Source organism: Lynx rufus, unplaced genomic scaffold (assembly GCF_022079265.1).
Source record: "Lynx rufus isolate CCGP_SWC_20201006 ecotype Redwood Valley unplaced genomic scaffold, mLynRuf1.p SCAF_1, whole genome shotgun sequence".
NCBI lineage: Eukaryota > Metazoa > Chordata > Mammalia > Carnivora > Felidae > Lynx > Lynx rufus.
The window spans coordinates 174,151,630-174,178,294 of record NW_025814823.1 but is presented as its reverse complement, the minus strand read 5'-3'; the positions used below and the strand labels follow the sequence as shown (position 1 = coordinate 174,178,294).

The following is a 26,665-nucleotide window of genomic DNA, read 5'->3' as shown; positions in this document are numbered from 1 at the left end:
ATACCTTGCCCTGTGCATATCTTCCATCTGGCTGTTCCTGAGTTACATCCCTTTATAAGAAACTGGTAAACTAGTAAGTAAAATCTTTTTCTGAGTTTTGTGAGCCATTCTAGCAAATTGATTGAACCTGAGGAGGGAGACCTAGGAACTTCTCATCCACAGCCAGCCATCCAGAAGCACGGATGACAAACTGGATGTGAGGGTGGCATCTGAAGTAAGGGTGGAGGGAGTCTCATAGGATCCATAACCTGTGGGATCTGATGCTATCTTCACGCCAGAATTGAGTTAACTGCTTGTAGTGTCAGAAAAAATATATACATCAGACCCACATCGTTAGCATTTCTGGTATTCTTTCTTGAAGATCCAAGTTCCATTTGGTGTCATTTCTTATCTACCAAAAGAATTTACTTTTTAAAGTATTCTTGTGGTGCAGGTCTACTTATAATAAATTCTCTCAGCTTTTATCTGGAAATGTTTTTATGTCACCTTCATTTATGAGTGGTGTTTTTACTTGATGTAAATTCTAGGTTGATAGGTAATTTTTCTCCATTTATTTTAAAGTTGTTCCATTTTCTCCTGGTTTGCTAATGAGAGGTTCTTAGAACATCTTACTGCAGTTCCCCTATATGTCGTGTGTCTTTTTCTCTGACTGCTTTACTTTTTTTTTCCAGCAATTTGATTATGATACCTAGGTGTGGTTTCCTTTACATTTATCCTGCTTGGGGTTCAGTGAGCTTCTTAAATCTGTGAGTTGATGGGGGCGCCTGGGTGGCGCAGTCGGTTGAGCGTCCGACTTCAGCCAGGTCACGATCTCGCGGTCCGGGAGTTCGAGCCCCGCGTCGGGCTCTGGGCTGATGGCTCAGAGCCTGGAGCCTGTTTCTGATTCTGTGTCTCCCTCTCTCTCTGCCCCTCCCCCGTTCATGCTCTGTCTCTCTCTGTCCCAAAAATAAATAAACGTTGAAAAAAAAAATTTAAAAAAAAAAAAAAAATCTGTGAGTTGATGTTTTTCATCAAATTCTGTAACATTTTGGCCAGGATTTTTTTGCCCCAAACTCTCAACTTATTCTGGGGATTCAAGTACATATATGGATTGTTTGACACTGTTTCACAGATCACTGAGATTCTGGTGTTTTCTGTTGGTGTTGTTTTGCCTTGTTGTGTCTTGACTCTTTTTTTCTATTTCAGTTTGGATAGGCTCCAAGATTCCCAATCATTTCTTTCACAGTGCCCAATTTGCTGTTAAGCCTAAGCAGTGGTGTCTTTTTTATTCTTTTTTTCCATTTCAGATATTATATTTTTCAGATCTGGTGTTTCCATTTGATTCATTTTTATGGTTTCCATTTCTCTTTGCTAGTAGTCCCCACCTACCTAGTCACTCATTAGGTACATCTTGTTTTTGAAATCCAAATTTGAATTGCTATAGATCATTGTACCTCCATTTCCTACTCTGGCCAATGCATGAAAATGATCTTTTTGTCCTTTGTATATCTCTGAGTTTGCCACCTGTGGATTATAAAACCAGGACAACCGCGAGCCCTGGAAACAAAGTTAGAAGAGAAAATACAGTTTGAAGTAAAAGGTTATTGAATAGGAAAACTGTCTTGTGAAAGAAATAGGGCAAATACACTGTACAGATTGGACTTTAAAAAGAATTTGGGAACTATGTTGCAAATGTAATCATTTGGAGTTCCTTATATCAGGAAAATGTGTCAGAAAATATACAATGATTTTCAAATCATTAGAGATAAAATGGATAGCCACAAATTATTGTTGACTTTTTAAACTTTTGAATAGTAATAAGCAAAGGTTAAAAATATTCATTTTGCTTTTATACAAATAATATATGTGCCTGACACAAAAGCAAAGGGAAAGGGAAAAAAGAAGATTAAAATAATAAACTCTTTGTGCTTTATCCTTTTTATAAATGGCAGTGGCACGAAGAACCCCCTACTTTTCCAGATGTTGCAAAACTACAAAGGGCAAGATGTTACAGGAGAAAGAGCTCTTGGATCAGGGCTACCCGTGTTCCTTACAGCTGCACCTCCTTATGTGCTCGTGAGCTATCTGCTCCCCGGAACTGCTGTGACCGGCAGACCTGACAAGGACTGACAAACCTTTAAGAAAACACCTTGGAGCAGATGCATCTGAGATTTATACCATTCTTCTAGAAGCTGACATTGCTTTCAGAACAATGAGCTTGCTTCACCTTCCTGAAGCACAGGAAGTTTTGTCATTTTGTAGCCCTCCCTCTCTGAGACTTTGAATATTCTGGAGCCCACCCTTGCTGGTTGAGCCCTTCACTGGGTAGAGTGACAGAGTCAAGGGCAAGAGCCCTCTGGGACTCTCAAGTCCTGGTCTTGAAATTTAAGAGGCTGCAGTGCCCACAGCTGTGTATTTTTTACTTTATTCGTTTTGTCTCTCATTTTCTCTCTGGAGAAAGGCCTCCTGCCTTGAGTCTTCTTTGCTCTTCCTGGACCACTGTCCCATGCCTCCTCCTCCATTAGAAGGCCACTCGGAGTCCCCTGACCAAACGTACTCTCTCCTGTTTGTGTGTCTGGAGCACCACAGGCAGCTCACGTACACATGCACTTGCCCCGCACTATATTTAAGTTCCCGTCGCGTACCGTCTGCCCTTGTTCCAACAGTCAGCTTTTGGAGAGAAATACCTTCTTTTATTTACCTTGATGTTCTTTGCTGGGCCAAACAGTACCTGGCACACTGTGGACACTCAGAAATATTTATCTCATATGAATTCTCTTACAGTATGAAGTTATCCTTTTTCATTTGTCCTCAACTTATCTTTTCCAAATGTCAAAGACTTTTCCCTCTTTCTGGCAGTGGTTAATTCATGAACAAATCCCCCTCTGCCCTGTCCACAAGCTTTGTGATTTTGTAGGCCCCTGTCGTATTCCTTCTTAGCCGTCTCTGCTTCAGGACAGACGTTAGCACTTTCAGGGGGAATTGTGGTATGTGTTCCTTGAAGTGATAGTTGTGATGGTTAACCTTTCTGTTCTCCACACAGAGAGATGTTCTTCACTACGATGGAGAGCCACCTTCTGCGCTGCAAAGTGTTAGAAATCATATTCCTTCACAGCTGCGAGACTCCCACCCGCCTGCCCTTGTCTCTGGCCCAGGCCCTCTACTTTCTGAACAATTCCACATCACTGCTCAAGTGCCAGGTACATGCTTCCCTGCTTTGGTCAGGCCTAGAACACCTTCCCCCCAACCCTTGAGCTTCTAATTGAGGAAGGCATCTACTACCACCTGCTTTTACTTCTCTGCAGTCGGATAAAACCCAGTGGCAGACGTGGGATGAACTGGTTGAGCATCTGCAGTTTCTGTTATCCAGTTATCAACATGTTTTAAGAGGTAAGGAGCATTTGTTCACAAATAAGATGGTGTAGGAGCCTCACAATGGTCATTATTATGAATTGCAGTTAATAGGTGATTCTAATTTGTTAGCCTAAGTAAAGCATTGTGCCTTGGTTGTAACTATAAGGAAGAAGGAATGACATCGTTGGAATCACCGCTGTGAGTCAAAAGAATTCACATATTTTTGTAATGGCAGATAATCCAGTGGTCATTGCAGTTGTTAGGTTGTATAGGTAAGCAGATGTCATTATAACATGAGAAATATTTTGGAATGATCTGATTAGCCCTGGCATCTTACCCTAGCCTGTCACTGCAAAGTCTTTGTTGAGTCATTTGCTCATTGACTGCAGACATTGTAAGCATCTGTCAGTATGATGCAAATCCAGAGCAAATCAGTGGCAAGCTAAAAGCATACATCTTGCAGAAATTGTTAAGACACTCTAAAGTCTGTAAACATAGGTTTGCTCAAGGCCCTGGCAAAGCCAGTGATCAATGAGGGAGGATCCAGGAGAGTCAGACTAATTAACGCTCAAGAGGCAAATATCAACAAGGAAAATAATTAATAGCTCCTTCGAATGAGAATGATTTTATTGGCCAAAGACTAATAAGGCCCTTGGGAAAATTGATATCATTAATTCCAAAAGGAAAGATAGTAACTTTTTAGAGGAGAAAGCACATTTTTTTTTAATTTTTTTTAATGTTTATTTATTTTTGACAGAGAGAGAGAGAGAGAGAGAGAGAGAGAGACAGAGCATGAGCAGGGGAGGGACAGAGAGAGAGGGAGACACAGAATCCGAAGCAGGCTCCAGGCTCCAAGCTGTCAACACAGAGCCCGACGCGGGGCTCAAACTCACAGACGGCGAGATCGTGACCTGAGCCGAAGTCGGACGCTCAACCGACTGAGCCACCCAGGCACCCCAAGAAAACACATTTCTTAATATAATGCCCTGAGAAGAACACCTCATCACTTATGTAGTGTTCTTGCCAAAAATCCATGACCTGAGTCTAATCACATGGAAGCACCAGACCAACTCACGCTGAGGGACCTTTTATAAAATAATTGGCTTATGCTCCTTAAAAATGCCAATGTCTTGGGGCACCTGGGTATTTCAGCAGGTTGAGCATCCAACTCTTGATTTCAGCTAATGTCATGATCCCAGGGTCATAGGATTGAGCCCCTCTGTGCTGAGCATGGAGCCTGCTTAAGATTCTCTTGCTCTCTCTCTGTCTGCCCCTCTCCATCTCTCCCCGACTCATAATTTCTCTCTCTCTAAAATTAAAAAATTAAATAAGTAAATAAATAAATAAAGTGCCAATGTCTTAAAAACAAAGACCAAGAAACTTCCAGATTAGAAATTAATCCAGATTAATACTAAATGCAAAGCATGATCCTGGATTGGATCCTGAACAAGGAAAAAAGAAGCTATAAAGTACATTTTTGGGACAATTGGTGAAATTTAAATAGATTATGTGATAACATTATATTAATATTAAACTTCCTATTTTTGATAATGATCCTGGCTTATGAAAGTAAATGTCCTAGGTCTTAGGAAATCCAGACTGAAGTACTGAAGGGTAGAAATGCATAATGTTCAACTTATTCTCAAACAGGAGGGAAAGTCTATATTCATATGTAAATATACACAAATTTATAAATTTACATGTAATACAAATTTTATATTTGCCATGATCATGTTGAGATTGATCTTAGCTCAGTAATGGCACTTGGGAAGGTACAATTAGTCCTTATACCCTCTCGGGCCTGGAACTGAGGAAACTGTTGTAGAGAAATAAAAAAACGGCACTGAATTTAAGACAGAAGGTCTGGATTTGAATCCCAACTCCGCTACTTACTCTCCTAACTTTATGTCTCTAGACCTCATTTTCTTCCTTCTATGGAATGGGGATGGTAATATATAACTTTTCAACACTGATTGTTAATAGGTGTGAGAAAAAATAGTAAGCCCACAGTCCATGTTCGTTGACTCTCAGCCTGTTTGCCCAGCCAGGAGCAGGCTGCAAGGTCTTCTGTTTCAGGCTCTTGTAACTGAAACTTAAAAGTGCATTGTTAAGGCCTTGACATTTGTAGTTGTGTAGTTTGTGCATTATTGAGCACCTCAAAGAAAGGTGCATGTCCTTCTCAGGACAAAGCCCCAAAGGCAAATTCCATGTGTACTTAGCCTCATCAAGGTTTACGTAATTGTTCTTTTGGAGATCAAGCAGAAAGTTTAATATTAAAGCATCTTGGGTTGATTTCAAGTTCACCTTTAACACGCTTGTTCACTTCTGTTCTGCTTCTCAGGGAATACAGCTAGGCCTTGGGCAATAGTGACTTAAGATGGACATGGGATCCATTTTGTTGGGTTTGTTTTTTTGGGTTTTTTTTTTTTTTTTGGTTTTTTGTTTTAATTTTAGTTAGTTTACATACAGTGCAATTTTGGTTTCAGGAGTAGAATTCAGTGCTGCATCACTTACATACAACACCCAGTGCTCATCACAAGTGCCCTCCTTAGTACCCATCACCCCTCTAGCCCATCTCCCACCCAAGGAATCCATTTTCATTACAGAATATTCTTCTGCTTCTAAGAAAGGAGAGGAAAGCCTTAGACCAGTGTATACTGACCAAAAATAAATGGAGTATTCCAGGGCTATTTTATCCTTAACATTCTCTCCACTTTCTTTGGAGACCAAGAGTTAAGGAGAAAAAAAATATTTAGAACCAATAGTTTGGAAACAATGTCCTCCAAAGAAGACAGCTAAATGGTACCCTGAAATGTTCGGTATCATTGTCGGGAGCCTTTTTCCTGTGAGGGCTCCTTAATCATCTCTGCCCTCTGCAAGTGTCTGAGGACGATGTTGAGGGCATTTTGGGTCAGCCTGAGCTGTCCAGCTCCACGGACAGGAGAAGAAGGGAAGAGGTTGGGGAGCTTGCCCCTTGTTTAGGGGAACATCTTAGCATGGGAGAAGAGAAGAAGGAAGACTAGTAAATTCACACAGACTGGCTTATATAATCCAATAACCTGGTAAAGAAGAGTATCATCCCCTTTTTATAGATGGGGAAACAAAGGCTGAGAGAAAATTAAGGTGCAGAGCCAGGATTCAAAGGTCTGTCGCCCAGTCTGTGTGCAGTGAAAACACACTGGAAGGAATTATTATTCTGTGAAATCACTGGGTGAGATTAGAAGGTGAGATTCTAAGGAATTTCCAGCCCCCATTTTCTAAACTGTCTGTACATAGTTAAATTACTTTTGTACAAACCCTTGACCTTGGGGAGAAGTATATCCTGAAGCCCCACACTTTGTAAATATTTCAAGGCAGAGCAGCCCCACTGAGATGCTGGTCTGTCAGATGAGCTCACATTGTCTGGCAAAGAGAACCAGTCCCACCACACCCCCACTTACATAGCCATGCAGCTCAAGTTTGAGCCTCAGCACAATTACAAATGGCTTTATGCCATGAGTTTTCCTGACACTTGTGAATAGTTTATACCTCTTATTTTGAAGCTAGGAATGCTAGGAATTTAAACATACAGTATTTAAAGGAAGAAAAACACATGCTTTTCTGAATTCCACTTGGCTGGACAGGTTAGCAGGATGGCCCGCAGAAGTCAGATCCCAGTTCATTCTGAGGAGAGAGACACATACAGCCTTCCCACAAGGAGCCCTGTCCAAAGAGGGGAGAAAAGCAGATGCAGGCAAGATCAGTTCAATTCATATATTCATGCAGGCAACAGATATTTACGAAATGCCTCCTGTGTGCCTGGCTCATTGGGAATACTTCAGTGAATAAGACCAACATGGCCTTTGCCCTCACAGAGCTTACTGTCTAGTGAAAAGATTTGATCCTACGCAAATATTCACACAAGTAACATATAATTACCATTAACATAAGTGCTCTGAAGGAAAAGAGAAGTACATAAAATAGGAGGACGTAATCTATTTTTGGAGGGACCCACAAAGGCTTCCCTGAAGAAGTGATACTTCAGCTGAGATAAGAAGTACTGGTGTTAGCAGGAAAATAAGGCAAAGTTTTCCAGAAAAAAAAAAAAATAGCACGTCTAAGGGCCCTGAGGCAAGAGGTTGCTTAGTGAGTCCAAGGAACACAGAACACACTAGTAAGACTGGAATGTAGAGGGGCGCCTGGGTGGCTCAGTCGGTTAAGCGTCTGACTTCGGCTCGGGTCATGATCTCACAGTTCGTGAGTTCAAGCCCCGCATCGGGCTCTGGGCTGACAGCTCGGAGCCTGGAGCCTGTTTCAGATTCTGTGTCTCCCTCTCTCTCTCTGACCCTCCCCCGTTCATGCTCTGTCTCTCTCTGTCTGAAAAATAAATAAACGTTAAAAAAAAAAAAAAAAAAAGACTGGAATGTAGAGAGCCAGGGGAGAATAGCACGAGATGAGACTAGAGTGGTAGAGAGGGCACAAAGGGCCTTCTGGGCCATGCTAAGGAATGTCAGCTGATTCCAAGAGTGAAGAGAAGCCATCAAAGTGGTTTTGCATAAGATTGTTCCGCCTGATGTGTGGCAAGTAGTTTGGTGGAGGACCAGGCAGGTCCCGGAAGGGGTCATGGTGGCGAGGACGTGGGTGGTACAGCAGGGAAGGCAGTGGATGGAACAGAAGCACTTTGAAGATCCGTTTGACAGGGCTTGGGTGACTGAGTCTGAAGGCTGACTCCAGGGTTCTGCCATTACTGACATGGAGATAAATGGAGAAAGATCTGTAAAGAAGATAAAAAGCTCAGTGTGACTGTTGGGTTGGAGATTCCTGTAGTGATGGCGATAATGAGGGTGAGGAGGAGGATGATGATAAAATAATAATAGTTAACCCTAGTAACCTGATCCAGGAACTAATAATAATAATACCACCAGCCAGAATATCTTGAGTAAGGTATTGTGCTGAACCCATTACATAAATCACCTCACACAGTAATCCCAGCAGCCTCTGATGTAAGACTTACTAAAGCATGCTTACTGAAGCATAAAATCCAAGGCCTTTGCCAACTGGACCAGAATGGCCGAAGTCCACTGGCTGAGAGCTCCTCCCCCTTGGACAGTGTTTGGATGGAAACAGCTAACATTTGCTTCTTTGAATGTGCTGTATTACCTTAATGAACTCCAAACTCTTCTTCCCACCCCAAGTCTTCCCTCTCCCCCCCTCTGTTCAGCCAGTTCTTTCCATTTTTTCCAAATCACTTCCGTATTTTTCAGAGTAGCATACGCCTTAAGAAAACCACATTTTACTAAAAGGCTTTTGCCCCCCTACAACCATTCTCCACCAGTAGCAGAATAAAATGGACGACATTCCCTGGCTTACAACCCTCCAGATACTTCCATTTGCTCTTCAAGGCCAAACTCCACATTGTTCTGTGGTCCAGACTGCCTTCCAGTCTCATCTTTTACCGCTCTCCCTTACTACCCAGATTTTACCTCTAGTTCTCAGAACAAGCTTTGTCCTGCCTCGGGGCATTTACAGCTCCTGTTCTCATTACCTGAATTGCTTTTCCCCTAGGCCTTTGCAGTTGCCTCCTTCTCACCCTTCAGGACTCAGCCTTATAAGAGGCCCTCCCTGACTAGAGTGAGCTGCTTCCCTCATTCCCCCAGTGCCACTATCACAGCATCTGATTTATTTCTCTGATTGTACTCACCAAAACTATAGTTGTTCTTGACGGCTGGTTTACTGTCAGGCTCTCTGCAAGTAGAATGCCAGTCCGTGGGGGCTGGGCCCAAGTCTAATTCCACTGTATCCCTGGAAACTAGCCCAGTTCCAGATGCATAGTAGGTGATTGCTGGAATTGTTGACTGAATGCTGAAAGGGCCCTGAAATGACACCTCAAGGCAGTTTTGCTTCCTGTGTTACCTTTTTGAACACTCCATTTGTTGTATTTGTTGTACTTTCTTTTCATATTACAGTTAGGCCTAGTGCCGTAAGTTTAGAGGGACTTCACCTGGAAAGTTATCTAAAGGTTCAGGAGAAACATATTGAGCATATTATTTGAAAACGTAACCTAACGTAAACGTTGCTTAAAAATAAGTTTATTCTGTGTTTCCCAAACTTCTGGGTACAAGATAGTTCGGTCCTAATAACCCTGCTGGCAGAGGTGCCATTATCCCCTTTTCACAAATGAGATCGAGAAAATGATGCTCTAGTTAGTGCACACTGGTGCATCTGGGAGTCCGCAAGTCCTCGGAGCTCTCTTCGATCCATTTGCCTTAGCCTGACCTGTGCTGCTTTGCCTGAGCTCCACGGGCTTCCAGAATCCTATTGGGGCTGATCTGTGCATTGGGATGACCCACCTTTATAACCTCTTTTACTTTTCCCTAATGTTTTTATTTTTGGACCTACAGAAGCGTTGAAAGAGAGGTTCAATGAACACCCATTTACCTTTTATGTTGATTTAGTAGCTATTAACATTTTGCCACATTTGGTTTATCTGTTGATCCACCTAAATACTGGAGTTGAGAGTAAGTTGCACCATCATAATTCTTCATGTAGGGGCGCCTGGGTGGTGCAGTCGGTTGAGCATCCGTCTCTTGGTTTTGGCTCAGGTCATGATCCACAGGGTTGTGGGATCGAGACCCCATATCAAGTTCTGTGCTGAATGTGGAGCCTGCTTAAGATTCTCTCGGCGCCCCTCCCCGTGCTGGCTCGCTCTCTCTCAGACTTAAAAAGGGGTGCCTGAATGGCTCAGTCGATTAAGCATCTGACTTCAACTCCGGTCATGATCTCATGGTCCATGGGTTCCAGCCCCACGGGGTCGAGCCCCGCATCGGGCTCTGTGCTGACAGCTCAGAGCCTGAAGTTTTCTTCGGATTCTGGGTCTCTCTCACTCTCTGCCCCTCCATCACTCACGCTCTGTCTCTCTCTCTTTCAAAAATAAATTATTAAAAATAAGCAACTTTAAAAAAAATGGAGTTACCACAGTTCCTCAAATAGCCTTTGAGTCGTACCCCAGTAACCAGTCTCTGCCCAGACCCTACCTGCTAAAATTGCACTTCATCTTAAACCATAAAGGGGAGTTAAAAGCAGTTCAGAACAGTTCAGTGGACTTTTTCCCTCTTGCAGAGCACTTACGGAGTTCAGTGATTGATCGAAAAGACTTAATCATCAAAAGGATTAAGCCCAAGCCCCAGCAGGGGGATGACATCACGGTGGTGGACGTGGAGAAGCAGATCGAGGCCTTCCGCAGCCGCCTGGTCCAGATGCTGGGGGAGCCGCTCGTGCCGCAGCTCCAAGACAAGGTGCACTTGTTGAAGCTCCTGCTCTTCTATGCCGCCGACTTGAACCCCGATGCAGAGCCTCCTCCAAAGAACTGGAGCAGCCCCTGAGGTCCTTCTAAGCACTGAACACCAAGAATACCTCCCGAACTCTATCTCCAACTACTTGGAAGTTCTAAAAGTATCTGAAGTAGTTAAAAATCTTAGAGGACCAAACCTATCTATTTATCTGTAGGTTATAATGACTTTCTAACTCTTTAGTAAATATCTTTTGATATTCTATCCTAGCCTGTTCTCAAATATGGCTTAAATATACAAGGTGTATATATTTTTTAATAAATTATTTATACCTTTTTTGAAACAGGTAATACTATATGCACTATGTGTTTACCATTTCCACTCAATATGTGAAAAAAGAATCCCTCTGCTGAACAAATTCTGGACATCAACGTATGTCATTCAAGGTACTGATAACCTGTTTCGAAAGAGAAAGATCTACTCATTTCTCCCTGATGGAACACAAACATCCTATTTTAGAGCTGTTATGTTGCCTATGAATTTGACTTTGTGGCCAGTCTGTTAAGATCTAATGTATTGGGGGGGGGGGGGGGGGAGGAGGCAGAAACAAAAGGATTGAATGTGTTACAAATAATTTGATGTTAAAAGGATACAATAAAAAGGCACTGGTTTTTCAAAATACCAAGTTTACCATGCTTAGGTTCTATGACTGCGAGTAGGCAGAATGTAATAACTCTCAAAAGGACCAAAAAAACCCAAAAAAAAACAAACAAAAAAAAGCTATCCACATTTGAGAAAGCACTAAGGATTTTTATTGTCAAAACAAATAAGAAATACAAGCATACAGAACAGAAGACACAAATAAATTAATTATTCTGATTTTAGACTCCAGGGCTTCTCTATGGAAAGGTCAGCCCAGGTCCTTATGTAGACAGGACACTATCCAAAATAAAACAAAACAGTGGCAATTTGAGACTGTGTTTAGAACAATGACTGAACATATACATGGTGAGAGGAAAAATAAATGTTCTTCAGTAACTTACATGTTTATAAAAGTATGCAGCTCTTTGTGGGGGACAATGATTTCATATAGAAAATTTTTAAATTCTTCTACCTCTCAGAAAAAAAAAAAAGTTTTATGCTTCGCCTAAACAAGAAAATCAAAATGGAAAAAAAAAAATTCAAAATAGGGTGACACTGGTTTCACATGAACCTCAATGACTATAATCTAAATGTAGGTACCACCTTCCATACTAAAAAAGTTTAACATCCATTTATCTATACCAAACCAGTACACTAAATTTCCTCCCTTAGGAAGTTTTCAACCGAATTGTGAGTTACTCTCATTTTCAAAGCGGGAAAAAGGATATGCAAGACTAGTGTTTGCTCTGTGACACATAAGAGAAGCATCCCTCCAACAGCACTGGCCAAAGAGGCGCTGCGGCGATGAGTGGCTGCAAGATGACATGATCCGTAAGGCCTACCGAAAGGCAAGGACGCTCCGGTTTCAGCATAGGGAGAGGGGTCCCTGCCGAGTCTGGCTCAAATAGATCTCAGGTGCCCCACGGACAAGGCTAGAACACACAGAAGTACACTAGTCAAGAGGGCCAAAGTCTAAACTAGCTCGTGAACACATCTATTTCATGGTTTCTCCATGCACACGTGTTGATAGTGGTAAAGACATCAAGAAGCCTCAGTTCTGGACCAACACAAACATTATTTACCTAGTAAGCAGTGATCAAAGTTCTTGTCTAAGGTAAATGATACAAAAATGGGTAATGAGGTCCCCCATACATCACTGCTGGGATTTAACTTTAAACCATACAAAATGGCTTCTTCCACACAAGGATAAGCTTTGCACTAACATTCCTCAAAACCCAATTACATCTCCAGCTCTAGCCTCGGTTTAAGAGGTTAAAAAAAAAAAAAAAAAAAAAGAAACCTTTCCTATGTCAAAGCCAAGGTAAAAAGAGAATTGGATACAAGATATCCTCTATCCAGAGTCCCTGGAATACAAAGAGCTCTAGAAGCCAGTGGGTGTGAGCACATTTAAGTCACGGGGTTTGAGATTGTGGGTCCGTGGCGGTTGTTTCTTCCCTTCCACCACTGGGATGTCCATCTTGGGTGGCTTGAAGGTTGCTGGATCTTCAGCCATGCGGGTGGCCTGGGCACGGATCAGTTCCATCGGAGAAGGTTTCTGGGCTCCTCTGTAAGCCTGGGTGGCAAAACCTCCTATGGAAGTAAACCAAAAAGTAAATTATTTCAAAATTAGTAGCAGCTCCCAATATACATGGTAAAATGCCATCCACATGGGTTTTTTTGTTTTGGTTTTTGGTTTTTTTTGAAGGAGCTGCCTTACCTGAATCAGACTTCTGGAGGGATCTTGGTCCAAAGAGGCTCCATTTATCTGCCAAGTTTCTGTCCTTGTCCCCACCTGCAGAATCCATGGGGCCAGGATTTGGGCCAGGTAAGGCTGTGGAAGAACCAGAAGTGAACCAGCCTCTGGAAGAGAAAGAATAAAGCATATCCTTATATCCCCTTCTGACACCTCTAGAAGCGCCTCATGCCAAAAGACTAGAACTGTCAGCTCCCCCGGCTCCCTCTGAAACCACAGGCTTAAGCTCCGATTTCACATGCAGCACTAGCTTCCTGGAAGCACGATGCAGCACGAAAGGCTCCCAGCAAGGGCTCACCTGGACTTCTGCTTAGGGGAGGAGTGCGGGGTGCTGCTGGGGGTGGACTGGGCTGAGGCCGGCTGCTTCTCTTCTCTTGTTATCTCTCCACTCTGTAGCTTTAATTTCTGTTCAGATGGGTGTGAAGGGACTTTTTTTAAATGACAGCAAATACAAAACAGCTAGTTTGGGTATAAATAACTTGGTTCACACTTTAACCTCAGGCAAAAGGAAAAACATTAATAGGTAGAATAATTTTGATTACAGAACAGATATTTGATTTTGCCGTACTAGACAGAATTCCATCTTTAGGAGAATGTATTCATTCTACAACATATCTCAAATAGTTCTGTATTAAATACCGCAATACAGCTTTTGCTTTCAGAGAAATAATTTTCCCACTTGCCAGCAAGTGAAAAACCGGAACACAAGCTATAGGCCTTTTCGGCCTTTTAAGGAGGCCTTGAACACTCATGCTGCTTCTCCTACCAGGTACAAGCCCTGCCATTCCCGGTGTCTCAAAGCCAAGACTCAGGCATGCTACTCCTCTCCAGCTAAATGCTTTTATGTGGAGCCTGCCCCTTTCCCTTCACTGGGGAAAGTCACTCTGGGTTCCTAACATGCAGACTAGCCGTCTCGGAGGGGAGAAACAAGTCTACTTTTCAGTTCTTCTAGATCAAGGCCCGCTCCACCACCACGGTCTCTGTGCGCCATTATCTAGCAAGCCCAAGCTACATTCCAAACAAATGAGCATGTCTAAATGTTCTCCCACACTCAACATGTCAATTTATGTAAGCTGGCATTTCAGCCATCCTCACGTTCTACTCCTGTGGCCAAGATGCAGAAAATGGGCCAGCCAACTGGAAAAAATGCTCAACTGGAATTCTGACTGACACCTATCCTGGAAAGTTCTCAAAGACGGACAGTGCCCCTCTCCAGAAGTATCTGCCTTGTCTGAGAGATTAAATGAGCCACCAACCCAACCCTGATGCCCTACAGCAGTGGTTTCTAAACTCAGGGTGCAAAGAATCATCTGGGATGCTCACTGCAAAACGCAAACAGTCCACAATGTCCTATACCTTACCCACAAGCCACCAGTACCATATACTGTGCATCATGATCCTCTTATGACCCCTTAAGGAACCAGATTCCCAGACAACTTTGGAATATGGGGGGAAAAACACCGGGAAATAGGGAATCAGGAGATTTTGAGTTCTAGTACTGTGACTGGTTACATATATGACCTTGGGCCTCAGTCTCTTCACTTATAAAATATGGAGAACAGTATCTACCTCCAAGGATTAATACAAAGACTAAGTGAATCCAAGTGCTTCATAGATCACAAAGCACTATTAAGTGCCACCTAGTAGTCCCCGGCAGAAAATCCCTTGAAACTATGTCATTCATACAATTAGTCATTAACCTCATCAAAAATTATTCCTCATTCATTCCAATTTTAGAAATGAAAGGGCAAAAACATTTCAATTCTACCTGTGATTTTACTATTTTAAAAACTAGGGGAGCCTGGATGACTCAGTCGGTTAAGTGTCTGACTCTTGATTTCAGCTCAGGTCATGATTTCAGTTTGTGGGTTTGAGCCCCACATCGGGCTCCGTGCTGACAGTGCAGAGCCTAACTGGGATTCTTTCTCTCTGCCTCTCGCTCATACTCACTGTCTCTCTCAAAATAAATAAAATTTTAAAAATAAATTAAACATAGAGCATAACGTTCCTTTCCCGCTAAACTGTTGAGACTGTCCAATTCTCTTCTCTCCCTCAAAGTGTCACTCTGGTACACAAAGTACCCGCTCCATTGTTCATAACGTGCTCACACACATCATGTGTGTAAGCTCAGAGTCTCATCTGATCCCCCTGACCAGAAGGCAACAAGGCAGATACCCCTACTTTACAGATGGATAAGCAGAAACCAGAGGCTGAGAGTTCTGGAGCTCTCAACCAGAACGTGCCACCACGGGTGGCACTAAACCAGTTCTGAAACGCTCACCCAATTCTGTCCACTGCTCTCCACAACCCCCGGCTGGCTGCGCTGGTAACTTGTAAGCCACACAGCCACATCTCGAGCTATGAGTGAGGAGGACTTTCTTAACGTTCCTAAGAGACGAGCTTACGTGGAGTGCTTCTGCCACTCGCAGGTACTTGGTCTCCTCGGTGGTAAGGCCCTTGTGGGGTGTGTAGCCAGCATCTCTCAGCCCTGCCTGTTGCTCAAAACGCTGAATGCTCTCCTGGGTCTGTTCTGGGAACAGAGGAGATGATGGTCATGCCCATCCCCCTCTCCCACCACAAACTGGGGGAGATCTACACAGATGTCCGCTGTTCTCCCCAGAAGCAAGAGACCACACTGACCATCTGAGGAGGAGGGGTCCCCCAGACGGGCATCACGGCAGCAATGCTGAACCTCATACAAAAGTTCTCTAACCAGAAGGAAGCCTTCCCTCACACCAAACTAAAATAGGTTACTCCTAAAGGGACGGCCGGATCACCTGCAGGGAAACACTCCTTACCTTCCTTTATTTGTGCACTGACGGTTTTTTTTTGTGTTTAGAAATGCAACATGGAGAAGGCAGCTGACATTCAGAAGTGGTGCAAGTTCTCCAAGCGTGGAGCTTCCCCAGACTCCCCACCCTCGTTACTCCCACAGAGACCTCTACCAAAGAGAAACGGGCCGCATTTAGGCCGGGTGGCAGCAAGGTCCCAAGTAGATCCAAACCACAGAGAACATGCTTTGACCTAGCCAAGGTCTGCTGATCCCACGTGTCTCAAGTGTGAGATCAGCCATCACGGTGCCCGGCAGAAGACACAGGCAGACTCAGTGTTAGGTCAGTCTGACCCGTTTATCTCATCAGTAAGTCAGTTAATCTGTGGTATGACTGACAGCTGCATTTTTGCTTCATCTGTACACACACTACAAAACACACCCCTTCATACAGGAATGTGGCAGCTGGGGACCAAAAGCCTAGACACCAGATGTCCTTTATGAGTTAGCCATTCCCCTTCTAAGGAACTATTTTATTATCATCAGAAATAGAAGCAAAAGGAAAACAAATGCATAAAAATGTTTTCCAATTTTGCCAGGTGGCCACCTGAAAATTTTAAAAGCAGGAAAGGATTTAATGAATTACAGTTCACTAACACCAGGATTTTAAATGCAGAGGGTTTTTTGTTGCTTTTTTTAAATTTAAGACTAGAACAACAGCAAAGTTCATGGCATTATTAGTTGGGCAAAACAGAATGGTATGTCTATACCTGTGATTACATAAAAACTTGCTCAAAAGTGGAAGTGACTAAACCAAACAAGTATCTGAGTGACAGGAGCACACTGGGCTGTTAACAACATTCTGCACTGGTGAGAAATGGGATCATCAATAAAGAAGTTAATACTGTGCTAAGACAATGACTAAGCTTTTCTAACGCCTGCCACGATACCTTCTCAAGCTGGCAAAATACAAGTGGTAGTTGCTGATTCAAACAGTGCCTTTATGTAGGAATAAAAAAAAAAAGTCCAAGGAGGAGTTTGGACTTTGGGTTCTTAGGTGAATTCTCCCAAGAACTGCCCGAGACAAGCGGATGCCCTCCTGGAGCAGGTAAACAAAAGCTTCCAACTTCAAAGCGGAGCCAACCAAGGAGCTCTGGGTGCTCGGCAGAGCCACTGCTGACCAGCAGAGCTGTGGATCTAAGAGATGTTAATTAACTTCCCACAGCAACTAGAAGGGCCCTCAGAACCAAAAGTTTAGTTAATTTGTTACAAGGTTTTAAAAGGGAAAGAAGAAAAAAAAAAAAAGCTAGCTCTCATTTCTGGTCTCATTAGACCCACAAACCACACATTCCTAAGACGATAAAGATGTCTGAGGCACCAAACTTGCCTCAGGTCCAGGAAGAGAAACAACTTTGAGCCTTTCAATTAAAAACAAGAAGTAGTAGTAGCACAGGGCAGGTGGGAGATGCCTCAGCGTGTCACCATCTCCAGGACAGCCTGAGACAGCCACAGCAGCAGCAGCTCCCAGCCACTGAGCACTGGGGCCAGCTACACGTCCCCTCAGCCCACCAACCAGCTGCCTCATTTTACGGAGAGGGAAACAGTCTCGAGAGTTAACTAACTGGCCTGACGCCACACTAATGGATATGGGAAAATCAGATTGCATCAGCAGATCAGCAGGGATGCACCCAAATCAACTGAGATGCTCAATATTTGGCAAACCTTCCATTTAAATGATCGTCAGTACCGACGCCTCAGCAGCCAAGCTGACAAGGGCCAGGTACGGTCAGGACATGCCATGCTAAGGCATGGGAGTTTGCAGTATCCCCCACAGCTAGCTTGTAGTAAGCCCAAACTCTCCCCGCCCCTACTTCATTCTATTCTGAGGATGAAAAGTGCTTACTTGTGATCAGAGAATTCATGATGACATGAGTAGCTTTAGCCTTCACCACAGGGGCCTTGTCCACACTGTCAGTGGCCGATGACATGGTCATGGCAGGGGAGGAGACACTGGCCTCCCCTTCCTCCGCCTGTTCAAGAAAGGTAAGGAGGAGCTTGAGCAGGGCAGGGGAGTCACACACCTAAACTTACTCCTTTGGGGAAGAAGTTACCCAAATACCTTTCACCTGACAGGTAAGGAAATATCTGAAAGGGGGTTGGTTATCTCCACCCAATTACGTATGTATTATCCACAGTGAAAACACACAAAGACATTATATGAATAGTCTGAATTTATAAAAGTGGGAAAGCTGGGGGCGCCTGGGTGGCTCAGTCAGTTAAGCATCTCTTGACTTTGGCTCAGGTCACAATCTCACGGTTCCTGAGTTCAAGCCCTGCATCAGGCTTTGCACTGACCGCGCAGAGCCCACCGGGATTCTCTCTCTCCCTCCTTCTCTGCCCCTCCCCTGCTTGTGCATGCTCATGCTTTCTCTCAATAAATAAACTTTTAAAAAAATAAATAAAAGTGAGAAAGCCAGAATTTGAAGATTTGAGGCCTTCTACCTTCCCAGCCTCTGTATAATATACTATATGATTGTGTCCCTAAGAATGCAGGAGAAACATTACTAAGCCCTGACCATGTCCCAGTCACTATGCTGGCTTTTGTTTAATCACTACATTTGCTAGGTGGTTCTCAAACTTTGCTGAGCATCAAAATCCCATGGAGGACTTGTTAAATAAAGATTGCTGGGCCCACCCCAGAGCTGATTCAATGAGTCCGGGGAGAGGCATGGGGGGGCTCTCAAGAATTGTTTCTGGAGCGCCTGGGTGGCTCAGTCGGGTTAAACATCCAAGTCTTGATTTCAGCTCAGGTCATGACCTCATGGTTCATGAGTTCGAGCCCTGCACCAGTGCTGACAGCTCAGAGCCTAGAGCCTGCTTCGGATTCTGGGTCTCCCTCTCTCTCTCTCTGCCTGTCTCCTGCTTGCACTCTGTCTCTGTCTGTCTGTGTGGGTCTCTATCTCAAAAAGTAAATAAGCATTAAAAAAAAAATCACGTTTCTAACAAATTCCCAGGTGATGCTAATGCCGCTAGTGCCCAGGACCACAGTTTGATGCCCACTGCTCTAAAGGTTCAAGTAACGGTCTTTAAAACAAATCAAAAATGGGGACGGGGGAGCTGGGGAAAATAGGTGATGGGCACTGAGGAGAGCACTTGTTGGAATGAGCACTAAGTGCTGTATGTAAGCGATGAATCATGGGAATCTACTCCCAAAGCCAAGAGTACACTGTATATGCTGTATGTTAGCTAACTTGACAATAAAGTAAATAAATAAATAAATAAATAAATAAATAAATAGCTCCTAACCTTTAACATGAGAAAGCTGAGACATGCCACCTTCTGTAATCTAGACACCATGCTCAGGACTACCAGGAAGAAGAGAACTGGGTTTATTCTTTGTTCTCTGCTTCTCCCAAAAGAATTGAGGAGAAAGATGGTCCAAAAGGAGGAGAGCAGAAGAAAGTACCGAAATGCTGCATCCCTGTTACAAAATGGGATTTCTAGCTTTTAGCTGTAACCCTATTGGACTAAAAGGGACCTCTACTTCCTCACTTGGAACGTGGTTGACTGTTTGGACACGGGGAGTCAGGACAAATGAGAGAATGCATGTAATGAGTCAAATCAAGCTTTCTTTTGAGAGAACAGTTGTTCCAAACTGTCAACTTTTCCAGCTGGGGCAGGATACAAAACTGGGAGCCCATCCCTTGCCCAGTGGAGTAAGAAGCAGCCTTTAGGATGGAAAGGGTGTGGCCCTTCAAAGCACCATCAGAAGCCAGACCCATTTTCTGCCCTTGTCCCCGAGTGTGCTGCTCTGGCCTTGAGGCCAGGCTGCCAGGCCCTTTCCCCCTGGCGCTCTTGTGCTTTCTAGACTAAATATTTTCTCCTTCACAAATGACTGGGTCAGATTTCAGTAGATAACTGATCCAGGGAGTTCCCCCCAGAGCTGCAGGGGATGCTTTTGTAGACCGGAGCTCCCTATTTTGAGAGCTTCCTGTGGGAGGGGGTGGGCTGGGGGCCTCATCGGAAAGGAACGATCAAATACAGCTCTACCCAGTGAAAGTTAAGCCAGGAGTCACAGTAGCAGATACACACCTAACGTGTCAAGCCTCTTAATCTTCTTTGATTTGATCCCCCACAACACCTCCATGACATAAAGTATTCTCATCTCTCAGATGAAGACACTGTGACTCGGGGATGAAGCTGTGTTCCCAAGGTCATTGCTAGTACATAGACCTTTACGGGATTCACACCCAGGTCTGCTTAAGCAGATGCGTACTGTGCACTTCCTGCCAGGCCCTGAGCTGTCACACAGCTCAAAGTTCAGTGAAACTAGCTGCAGGTTAAATGGCCTCATGTGAACTTGGCAGGCCTAGTTTTTTCAGGCAACAGTACCACCTTTCTTGGGTTCTTGATGGCTGGAGAGTCAGAAGCGAGGGAGACGCAGCCCCTGCAGTCAGGAAACAGGTCTATAACAAGCATGTGAGAACCTATGAAGCCAAACTACACAAAAGGGCTGGAGAGCAGATCAAGGTGCAACGAGGTGTGTGTGGGGTTATGTGTGTGTGTGTGTGTGTGTGTGTGTGTGTGTGTGTGTGTGACAGGTGGGCCTTAGGAAGGAGGCGCGTTTATGGAGGATAGCGATGGGAAGGGGCATCTGAGGCAGGAGGAACCGCATGAGGAAAAGCACAGCATGTGTTCAGGAAAGAGCCATTTTTTCTCCTAAGCACTCAATGAAAACTTTTTTTGGAAATCTACTTCACGCCAGGTCCTCTGCTAAATACTGCAGATGGGAGTATAAAACTGGACATGGCCCCTGCCCTCAAGAACCTCATGGAAGGTGATAAAAATCACGTAAAGTTTATGACAGGGGCACAGCAGAGAGCTCAAAGGGCAGCAGGATGGAGGAAAACCCTCCCAGAAGAGATGTCTGAGCTAAGATGTATCGTGCAGCTGAAGTAGGAGGAGGGGTGGGAGAACAGGACGGGGGCTGTAAACGGGACAGGGACTGTAAACATCCCAGCAGTGTGATGCAAAGACTTAGAGGCATAAGATACCCATCAAGTGCAAGAAATCTTAAATAATTTGCATGGTCGGATCATGGGGCGGGGAGATGACACAGCAGAGTCTCAGGTAAGAGAAGACACAGCCATTCTAGTTTGAATTCATAAAAAAAAGAAGGCCCACCAACTCCAGCTGAGGCACTGAGAACATACAGGGGGCTACCCAATTCAAAGGGTGCCAAGAGCCACTGAAGGCTTCTGGAGCAGACGAAGGAAAACGAAAAGGTTGGGCTTGCCAGAAGCAGTCAGCGGAGTCAGATACCTTGGCGAGGTGCTGATACTTGCGCTCTGGAATCACTGGCTTCCAGGGGATGCTGCCCATGTCCGATGGAGGAGGAGTCATGGGTGTAGGGTCCTCGAGGGCATCATCATAGCTGAATGCCCGGCGGTACATCCCGATGGGCAGGGACATCTTGCCTAGAGGCCCACTAGGCTCTAGAGCTAAGAACAGAGATACCTGTCAGGATGAGTTCAGCAGCTGAACATACTAGTATCTTTAAATTAATCTTTAGGCAGGAAAGCTCTGAAACACTCTCCTTCTGGGACAGAGCAATAGCTTGTTCTGGAATAGCTAATCCATTCAAGGAAAGGTAATAGTACTAAATCCTTCCTTTATGCCTGATGCTTTGAATTCTCCACTTTACCCATCCAGAAGCTCTAATCCACTTTTATGGAGCAGAAAAACAAACTTCAATTTAAAATTACCTGAGTAAGGTCATACACCTTCAAAGTACAGTTTGGAATCAAATCAAAACCCAAGCCTGATTTCGAAGCTATGTTCTTTATGCCACCGAAGCCACCCAACGGCAAAGCCAAGGCTCTCAACTCATGTAGGACTAAAGATATGCAGTTCTTGTTCCCATTTTATAGATAACGAAACTAAGGCCTACAGGTAAAGTGATTTGGCAAAGCTCATACAGAAAGTAGCCAGCTGGGGCACAACTGCAAATCTTCTGCCTTCTTTACCTACTCTACCAAAGAAAACAAGAGTGCCATGATAAGAAATAATTAGGGGCACCTGGGTGACTCAGTTGGTTAAGCATCTGACTTCAGCTCAGGTCATGATCTCACGTTTCATGAGTTCGCGCCCCATGTCGGGCTCACTGCTGTCAGAGCAGAACCACTTCAGATCCTCTGTCCCCCTTGCTCTCTGGCTCCCGCCTCCCGCCCCCTGCCCCACAAAGTAAATAAATAAATAAATAAATAAAACATTAAAGTATAATATTTTTTAAAAAGATATAATTAAAGCATTTCCTGTCCAGAGTCACCTCTAGTTTTGAGCAGTCTGTGTGATTTAAACAGCAGAGCCAATTTCCATCACAGAAATTGTTGACAACCACTCTCATAAAGCACTGCCGGCTGATCCTGCCATTCCTGTCCACTGAACTCACTGGCGGAAGGAATGTCCCACTGTGACACAGGCACCCTACTTCAAGGGCACTCTCAGTTCTGCCAGACCAGGGAGCAAAGTTCATTTTGTTTGTTTGCTAATCCTTTCACTGCAGAACTGATGTCCAGATCCTACCTTCAGCATGACATTTTCCTGCTTAAAATTATATCATAACTCTCTAAGACATCAACTTCAATGGCAGGAAGTCCCAAACCAGCAAAGACACTTCATTTAAACAGCAAGGGGAACAAGCAGCTACCATTATTATTAACATTAATAATAATTACTAACAAATCCACAGAAATAAAGAATCAATGGTTGCCAGGGACTGGGATGAAACAGATGAGAAGTGATTGCTAATGGGTACAAGGTTTTCTTTTTGGGGTGGTGAAACGCTCGGGAATTAAATGGTGGGGATGGTTGCACAACCATGGGAATATACTAATCACCACTAAACTGTTCACTTTGAATGGGAATTTTACGGCATGTGAATTAACTCAATTAAAACAAACACACAAGCAAATAATAATTACCAAATACCGTTCCTTGCTGAGCAGTTACATCCCTCATCTTACCTAATGCTCATTAAGCAGATATTCTTCCCATTTTCCAGCTCAGGAAACTGAGGCATTGAACTTAAGTGACACCCAGGTAGCAAGGTGGGGACTGCATCATAGATCTAAGCCACTGCTCACACTCTATGGTGCAACACTCCATCCTCCCCACACTCAAACTCTAACCTAATGAGTGCAACCCTATAGCCCAGATGGTTACAGGGAATTTATGTGATCACAACAATGATGAAAGACAAACTATAATGCAAACTGATGATGTTAGAGACCAGAGACAGATCCACATCGGGAGACGTGGGGGAGACTCCTAATAATCCACCTAATTTGGGAGCAATTTCACAGTATCTTAAAGACCCCTCTTAGCAGCCATCCCAACAGCCCTTCTAAAAATAATACTAAGTCAGCTAAAATTTATTAGGAAATATATTCCTACAGATAGAGACCAAAAAATTGAGCAGTACATGTATATTCATCACTAATTTTTTAACTCACATTTTCACATATGTTATATTTAATCTTCACAGCAACCTTGAAAGACAGGCAGTATCTCTCTACTGAGAATCAAAATTTGAGGGATTCAGATCTGATTAAAAATCACTGGTCCTTCCCACTAAAACAGTCCTAGGAGGGATCAATGGCTTTAGTAACCCAGAAGGTACTGCCCTACACAGGCCCAGGACTCATTAGATGTTGCTGTGAGGGTTTTCACGACTGCCCAAATTTAATCTGCCTTTAAATCAGACTGGTGCCTTTTTGCCCAGACCTCCATTCTGCCCACCCCCATCCCCTCAAAAAAGGGGGATAGGTACAGTCATTTTTGGTACATACTATTAGAACTACACAACTTATTCTGAATTCTTATTTGATATCTGTAGGAAAGTGACAAATTTGGTATATGCTTAAGTGAAATGACTGTACGCTTATGAGTGAGGGTTTGGGTTTGTACCCTGGCTGGGTAGTTAGCAAGATAATATTTAAATGATGCCAATCTATTAAGTTTACATACTTGCCTGGAGGCAGAAAGTAACCATTAATATATGGTTGAGAAAAAAATTGGTTTCTATCTAGCTTAAAACATTAAGGGCAAAACAAAACTTTATCAAAAAGAATTAAGTTTACCAGGCACTTCTGGTTGTCTCGAAGCCATTGAAAGACTGGGATCCAGGTGCTTTTTCTATATAGAATTCGGAGCTGAGTGCCTGCCACCTAATAAAAATAACAAAGGGCATTTTCTTACAGTGAACACGAAAGAATAGCTCCAATCCTGTTCTTCTGACAGGCACACAGTTTTACAGCTTGTTCACAAGGTTGAAGCACACTTCAACCTTGGTTGAAGAGCCAATGGGTGGGTGATAAACATACAAACATGCCAAAGATGACTTAAAAAAAAAAAAAAAAAAGGATAAAGTCAAAGGTCTCACCACACTCATGGCTGATCTTAACACCTGTGATATGACAAAGACACTAACACGTGGTGAAAAGGTCACCTTACCAGAGTGAAATGATGTGACGATTATGCTGACAGACAGGTATTAATGAGGAACATTGTCCAGCTGCTGTGAATTAGCAAAGCTGCTTGGGAAGAGTCCATCCATTTCAGAGGTTCTACGAATAACAAACAACCAGCATTGGTAGAGCCCTTCAGAGTCTGCCAAACACCTTCCTATACATTCATGTATTCCCCACAACCTCGCAACAGTGATTATAAACATTTCATTTTTAAGTAAGTTAGGACCCAGGGTCCATACAACTTAACCCACAGCAAGGAGCTATTTACCATAATGGTTAAACTCATTCTTTGTTGCCAGCATTAACATTCTATTCATAAGCATTTTCTACTCTGCAAGGCGGGCACTTTCTATCCCCTATAATTTTAAAAGAAGGAAACTAAAACTCAGGAGATGTATATATGTGATTTGTCCACTGTCACAGATAAGTGGCCCATCTGCAAGGCTGATAGTTTCACCCCCATTTTACAGGGGAATTAAAACAAAGCCCTTGGGGGCACCTGAGTGGCTTAGTTGGTTAAGCATATGACTTCAGCTCAGTTCATGATCTCACAGCTCTTGAGTTCCAGGCCCTCCTGGGGTTCTGTGCTGACAGCTCAGAGCCTGGCGCTTGCTTCAGGCTCTGTGTCTCCCTCTCTCTGCGCCCCTCCACTGCTTGCGCTCTCTCTCTAAAATAAACATTAAAAAAAAATTTTTTTTAAAAAGCCCTCAAAAAGCCAAGTTATTTGCTTTTCAACTTGCTGCACTGACCCTCTATCCTGAAAGCTCAGAGGACAAACTAGTTAGTTCTTCATTAAAAAACATCGCAGAAACCAAAGTTCAGCATCCTCCGGGTCCAGGAAGCATTCCGACCCACATACAGCCCCTTCCACTTCCCCTTCCCTTTCCCCATTCGCACTCCCCCGCAGAGTTCACGCTGCTCCTGCACAGGATACAGAACAAAGCCACAAGGATTGGAAAGGCCAGGTCTGACCCAACCCCCCTCCCACCCCGCGAGTCTAAGAAAAAGGAGATTAAGGCCGCGGCCTGGCACAAGCCGAAGGTTCCCCGAGGGCAGGGCAAGGCAGAAGCATGGGGTGAGGGCTAGGAGTGGGGTTCCCGGGCTAGGCCAGTCTGAGGAAGCAGAAACCAGGCCTGGTGCGGGGATGCAGGGGAATCATCAGACAGACGTCCCACTAGACAACCCTCCCAGAAGGCGGGGCAAGAGAAGCTAGGGGCTGTGGGGCCGAGCTCTGACCCTGGGTAGGGGGCAAGGGCGAGCCACGAAGAGGCCCTCTGCCAACGCCTCGGTGGAGGGGCCACAGGCACGCCCCTCCGTATGCCCGCAGGACACAGCCCCAAGGAGGGCCAGGCCTAGGCTGTCTGGTTACCTGTTCTTCCGCCGCCGCGGGGCTGCCTGCGGCCAGAGCTCCGGCACTAAAGAGGCTCCGAGGACCCCTGTCTCACGAGACGCTGTGGTGCATTCGGGACCCAAGCCATGGTGCGAGCAGCGTCGTGCCTGTGGAGACACCGAAGGCCTCAGGCACCAACCAAGGAGCACTGGCCGGCAGCGACCGGCAGCCTTCCTGTAAAGCCTTCCGAGGTCTCGTCACATCACGCGAGACTTGGCCCGAGAGGCCCTCGGGGCATGCTGGGAACTGTAGTCCACGGTCCAGAAGGCCGCACAACTTCAGCCGCACCGCGAGTTAGGGGCGGGGCCACAGTTGCAGGTGTGAAACTAGCCAGTTCCCAGAGGAAAAGCCACCCTTTACCACCATTCTGTGCTTTGGTCTATGACAGGCTGAGAAAGATGGAGGTGCCGTTGCAAAGTGAAACCCTGAAACCCGTTTCAGGGAGGTGATTTTGAGGCCGAGAGAGATGAGAAGTCACTTAAGGAAGTGAGCCTGAGCCGGAACCCTCTTCCAGGAATAGATAGGTTATGCAGGGTTCATACTAACAGCACAACCGAGAAGAGCTATCCGCACCTGCTCTCCCCTCCATAAGACGGTCCTAATATCATGTCCCTTTTACACTAAGGAAAGTGATACTTGGAGAGGTGCCAGCTCAAATTTCACATCCTGAAGGAAGACCTTTTTTTCCCCTAATAGTGTTTACAAATCTGACAGAACAACAAAGTTGAGGAAGTAAAAGAAGATGGGGGAAAAAATCTACCTCCGTTTCTACCCCACGTCCAAAGCTTGCCATCAAGGCTCTTCTCAGGAGGGCTCTGAGGGTTGGGGGTGGGTCTCACATTTAGATTTCTGCATTTGACGTTTGCTGGGCCTACTAGTAGGCCTGAGAGGCTTTGCTCCCGCGACTTTAAACGTGAGTGCCATTACCAAACCTGTGAATGAATTCAGGTCTTTTATAAATTCTATAATTAGCTTATG

General features: G+C 44.4%; 2 protein-coding genes across 3 annotated transcripts in view; one reads left to right on the top strand and one right to left on the bottom strand.

The window, feature by feature from the left end:
* SIMC1 (SUMO interacting motifs containing 1) overlaps positions 1-11,282 on the top strand; it is an 82,760-nt gene extending 71,478 nt beyond the window's left edge. Inside the window, exons 8-10 of the mRNA XM_047090893.1 lie at positions 3,023-3,179; positions 3,285-3,369; positions 10,432-11,282. Of these exons, the coding sequence (XP_046946849.1) occupies positions 3,023-3,179; positions 3,285-3,369; positions 10,432-10,694 (505 nt within the window). The 3' untranslated portion in view covers positions 10,695-11,282. The remainder of the gene's footprint in view (positions 1-3,022; positions 3,180-3,284; positions 3,370-10,431) is intronic.
* A 108-nt stretch (positions 11,283-11,390) lies between these two features.
* KIAA1191 (KIAA1191 ortholog) lies at positions 11,391-25,863 on the bottom strand. Of its 2 annotated transcripts, XM_047090907.1 has the most exons (9): positions 25,667-25,863; positions 24,281-24,393; positions 23,908-23,994; positions 21,089-21,267; positions 17,670-17,796; positions 15,402-15,526; positions 13,295-13,401; positions 12,961-13,103; positions 11,391-12,833 (listed from the first exon to the last, which is right to left on the bottom strand). In XM_047090907.1, exons 3-9 carry the CDS (start codon positions 23,933-23,935, stop codon positions 12,625-12,627), a joined length of 918 nt encoding a protein of 305 aa, XP_046946863.1. In that variant the 5' UTR covers positions 23,936-23,994; positions 24,281-24,393; positions 25,667-25,863; the 3' UTR covers positions 11,391-12,624. The 2 variants fall into 2 exon arrangements, with proteins under 2 accessions (XP_046946863.1, XP_046946869.1); XM_047090913.1 differs by lacking the exon at positions 23,908-23,994.
* Positions 25,864-26,665: the final 802 nt, after the last annotated feature.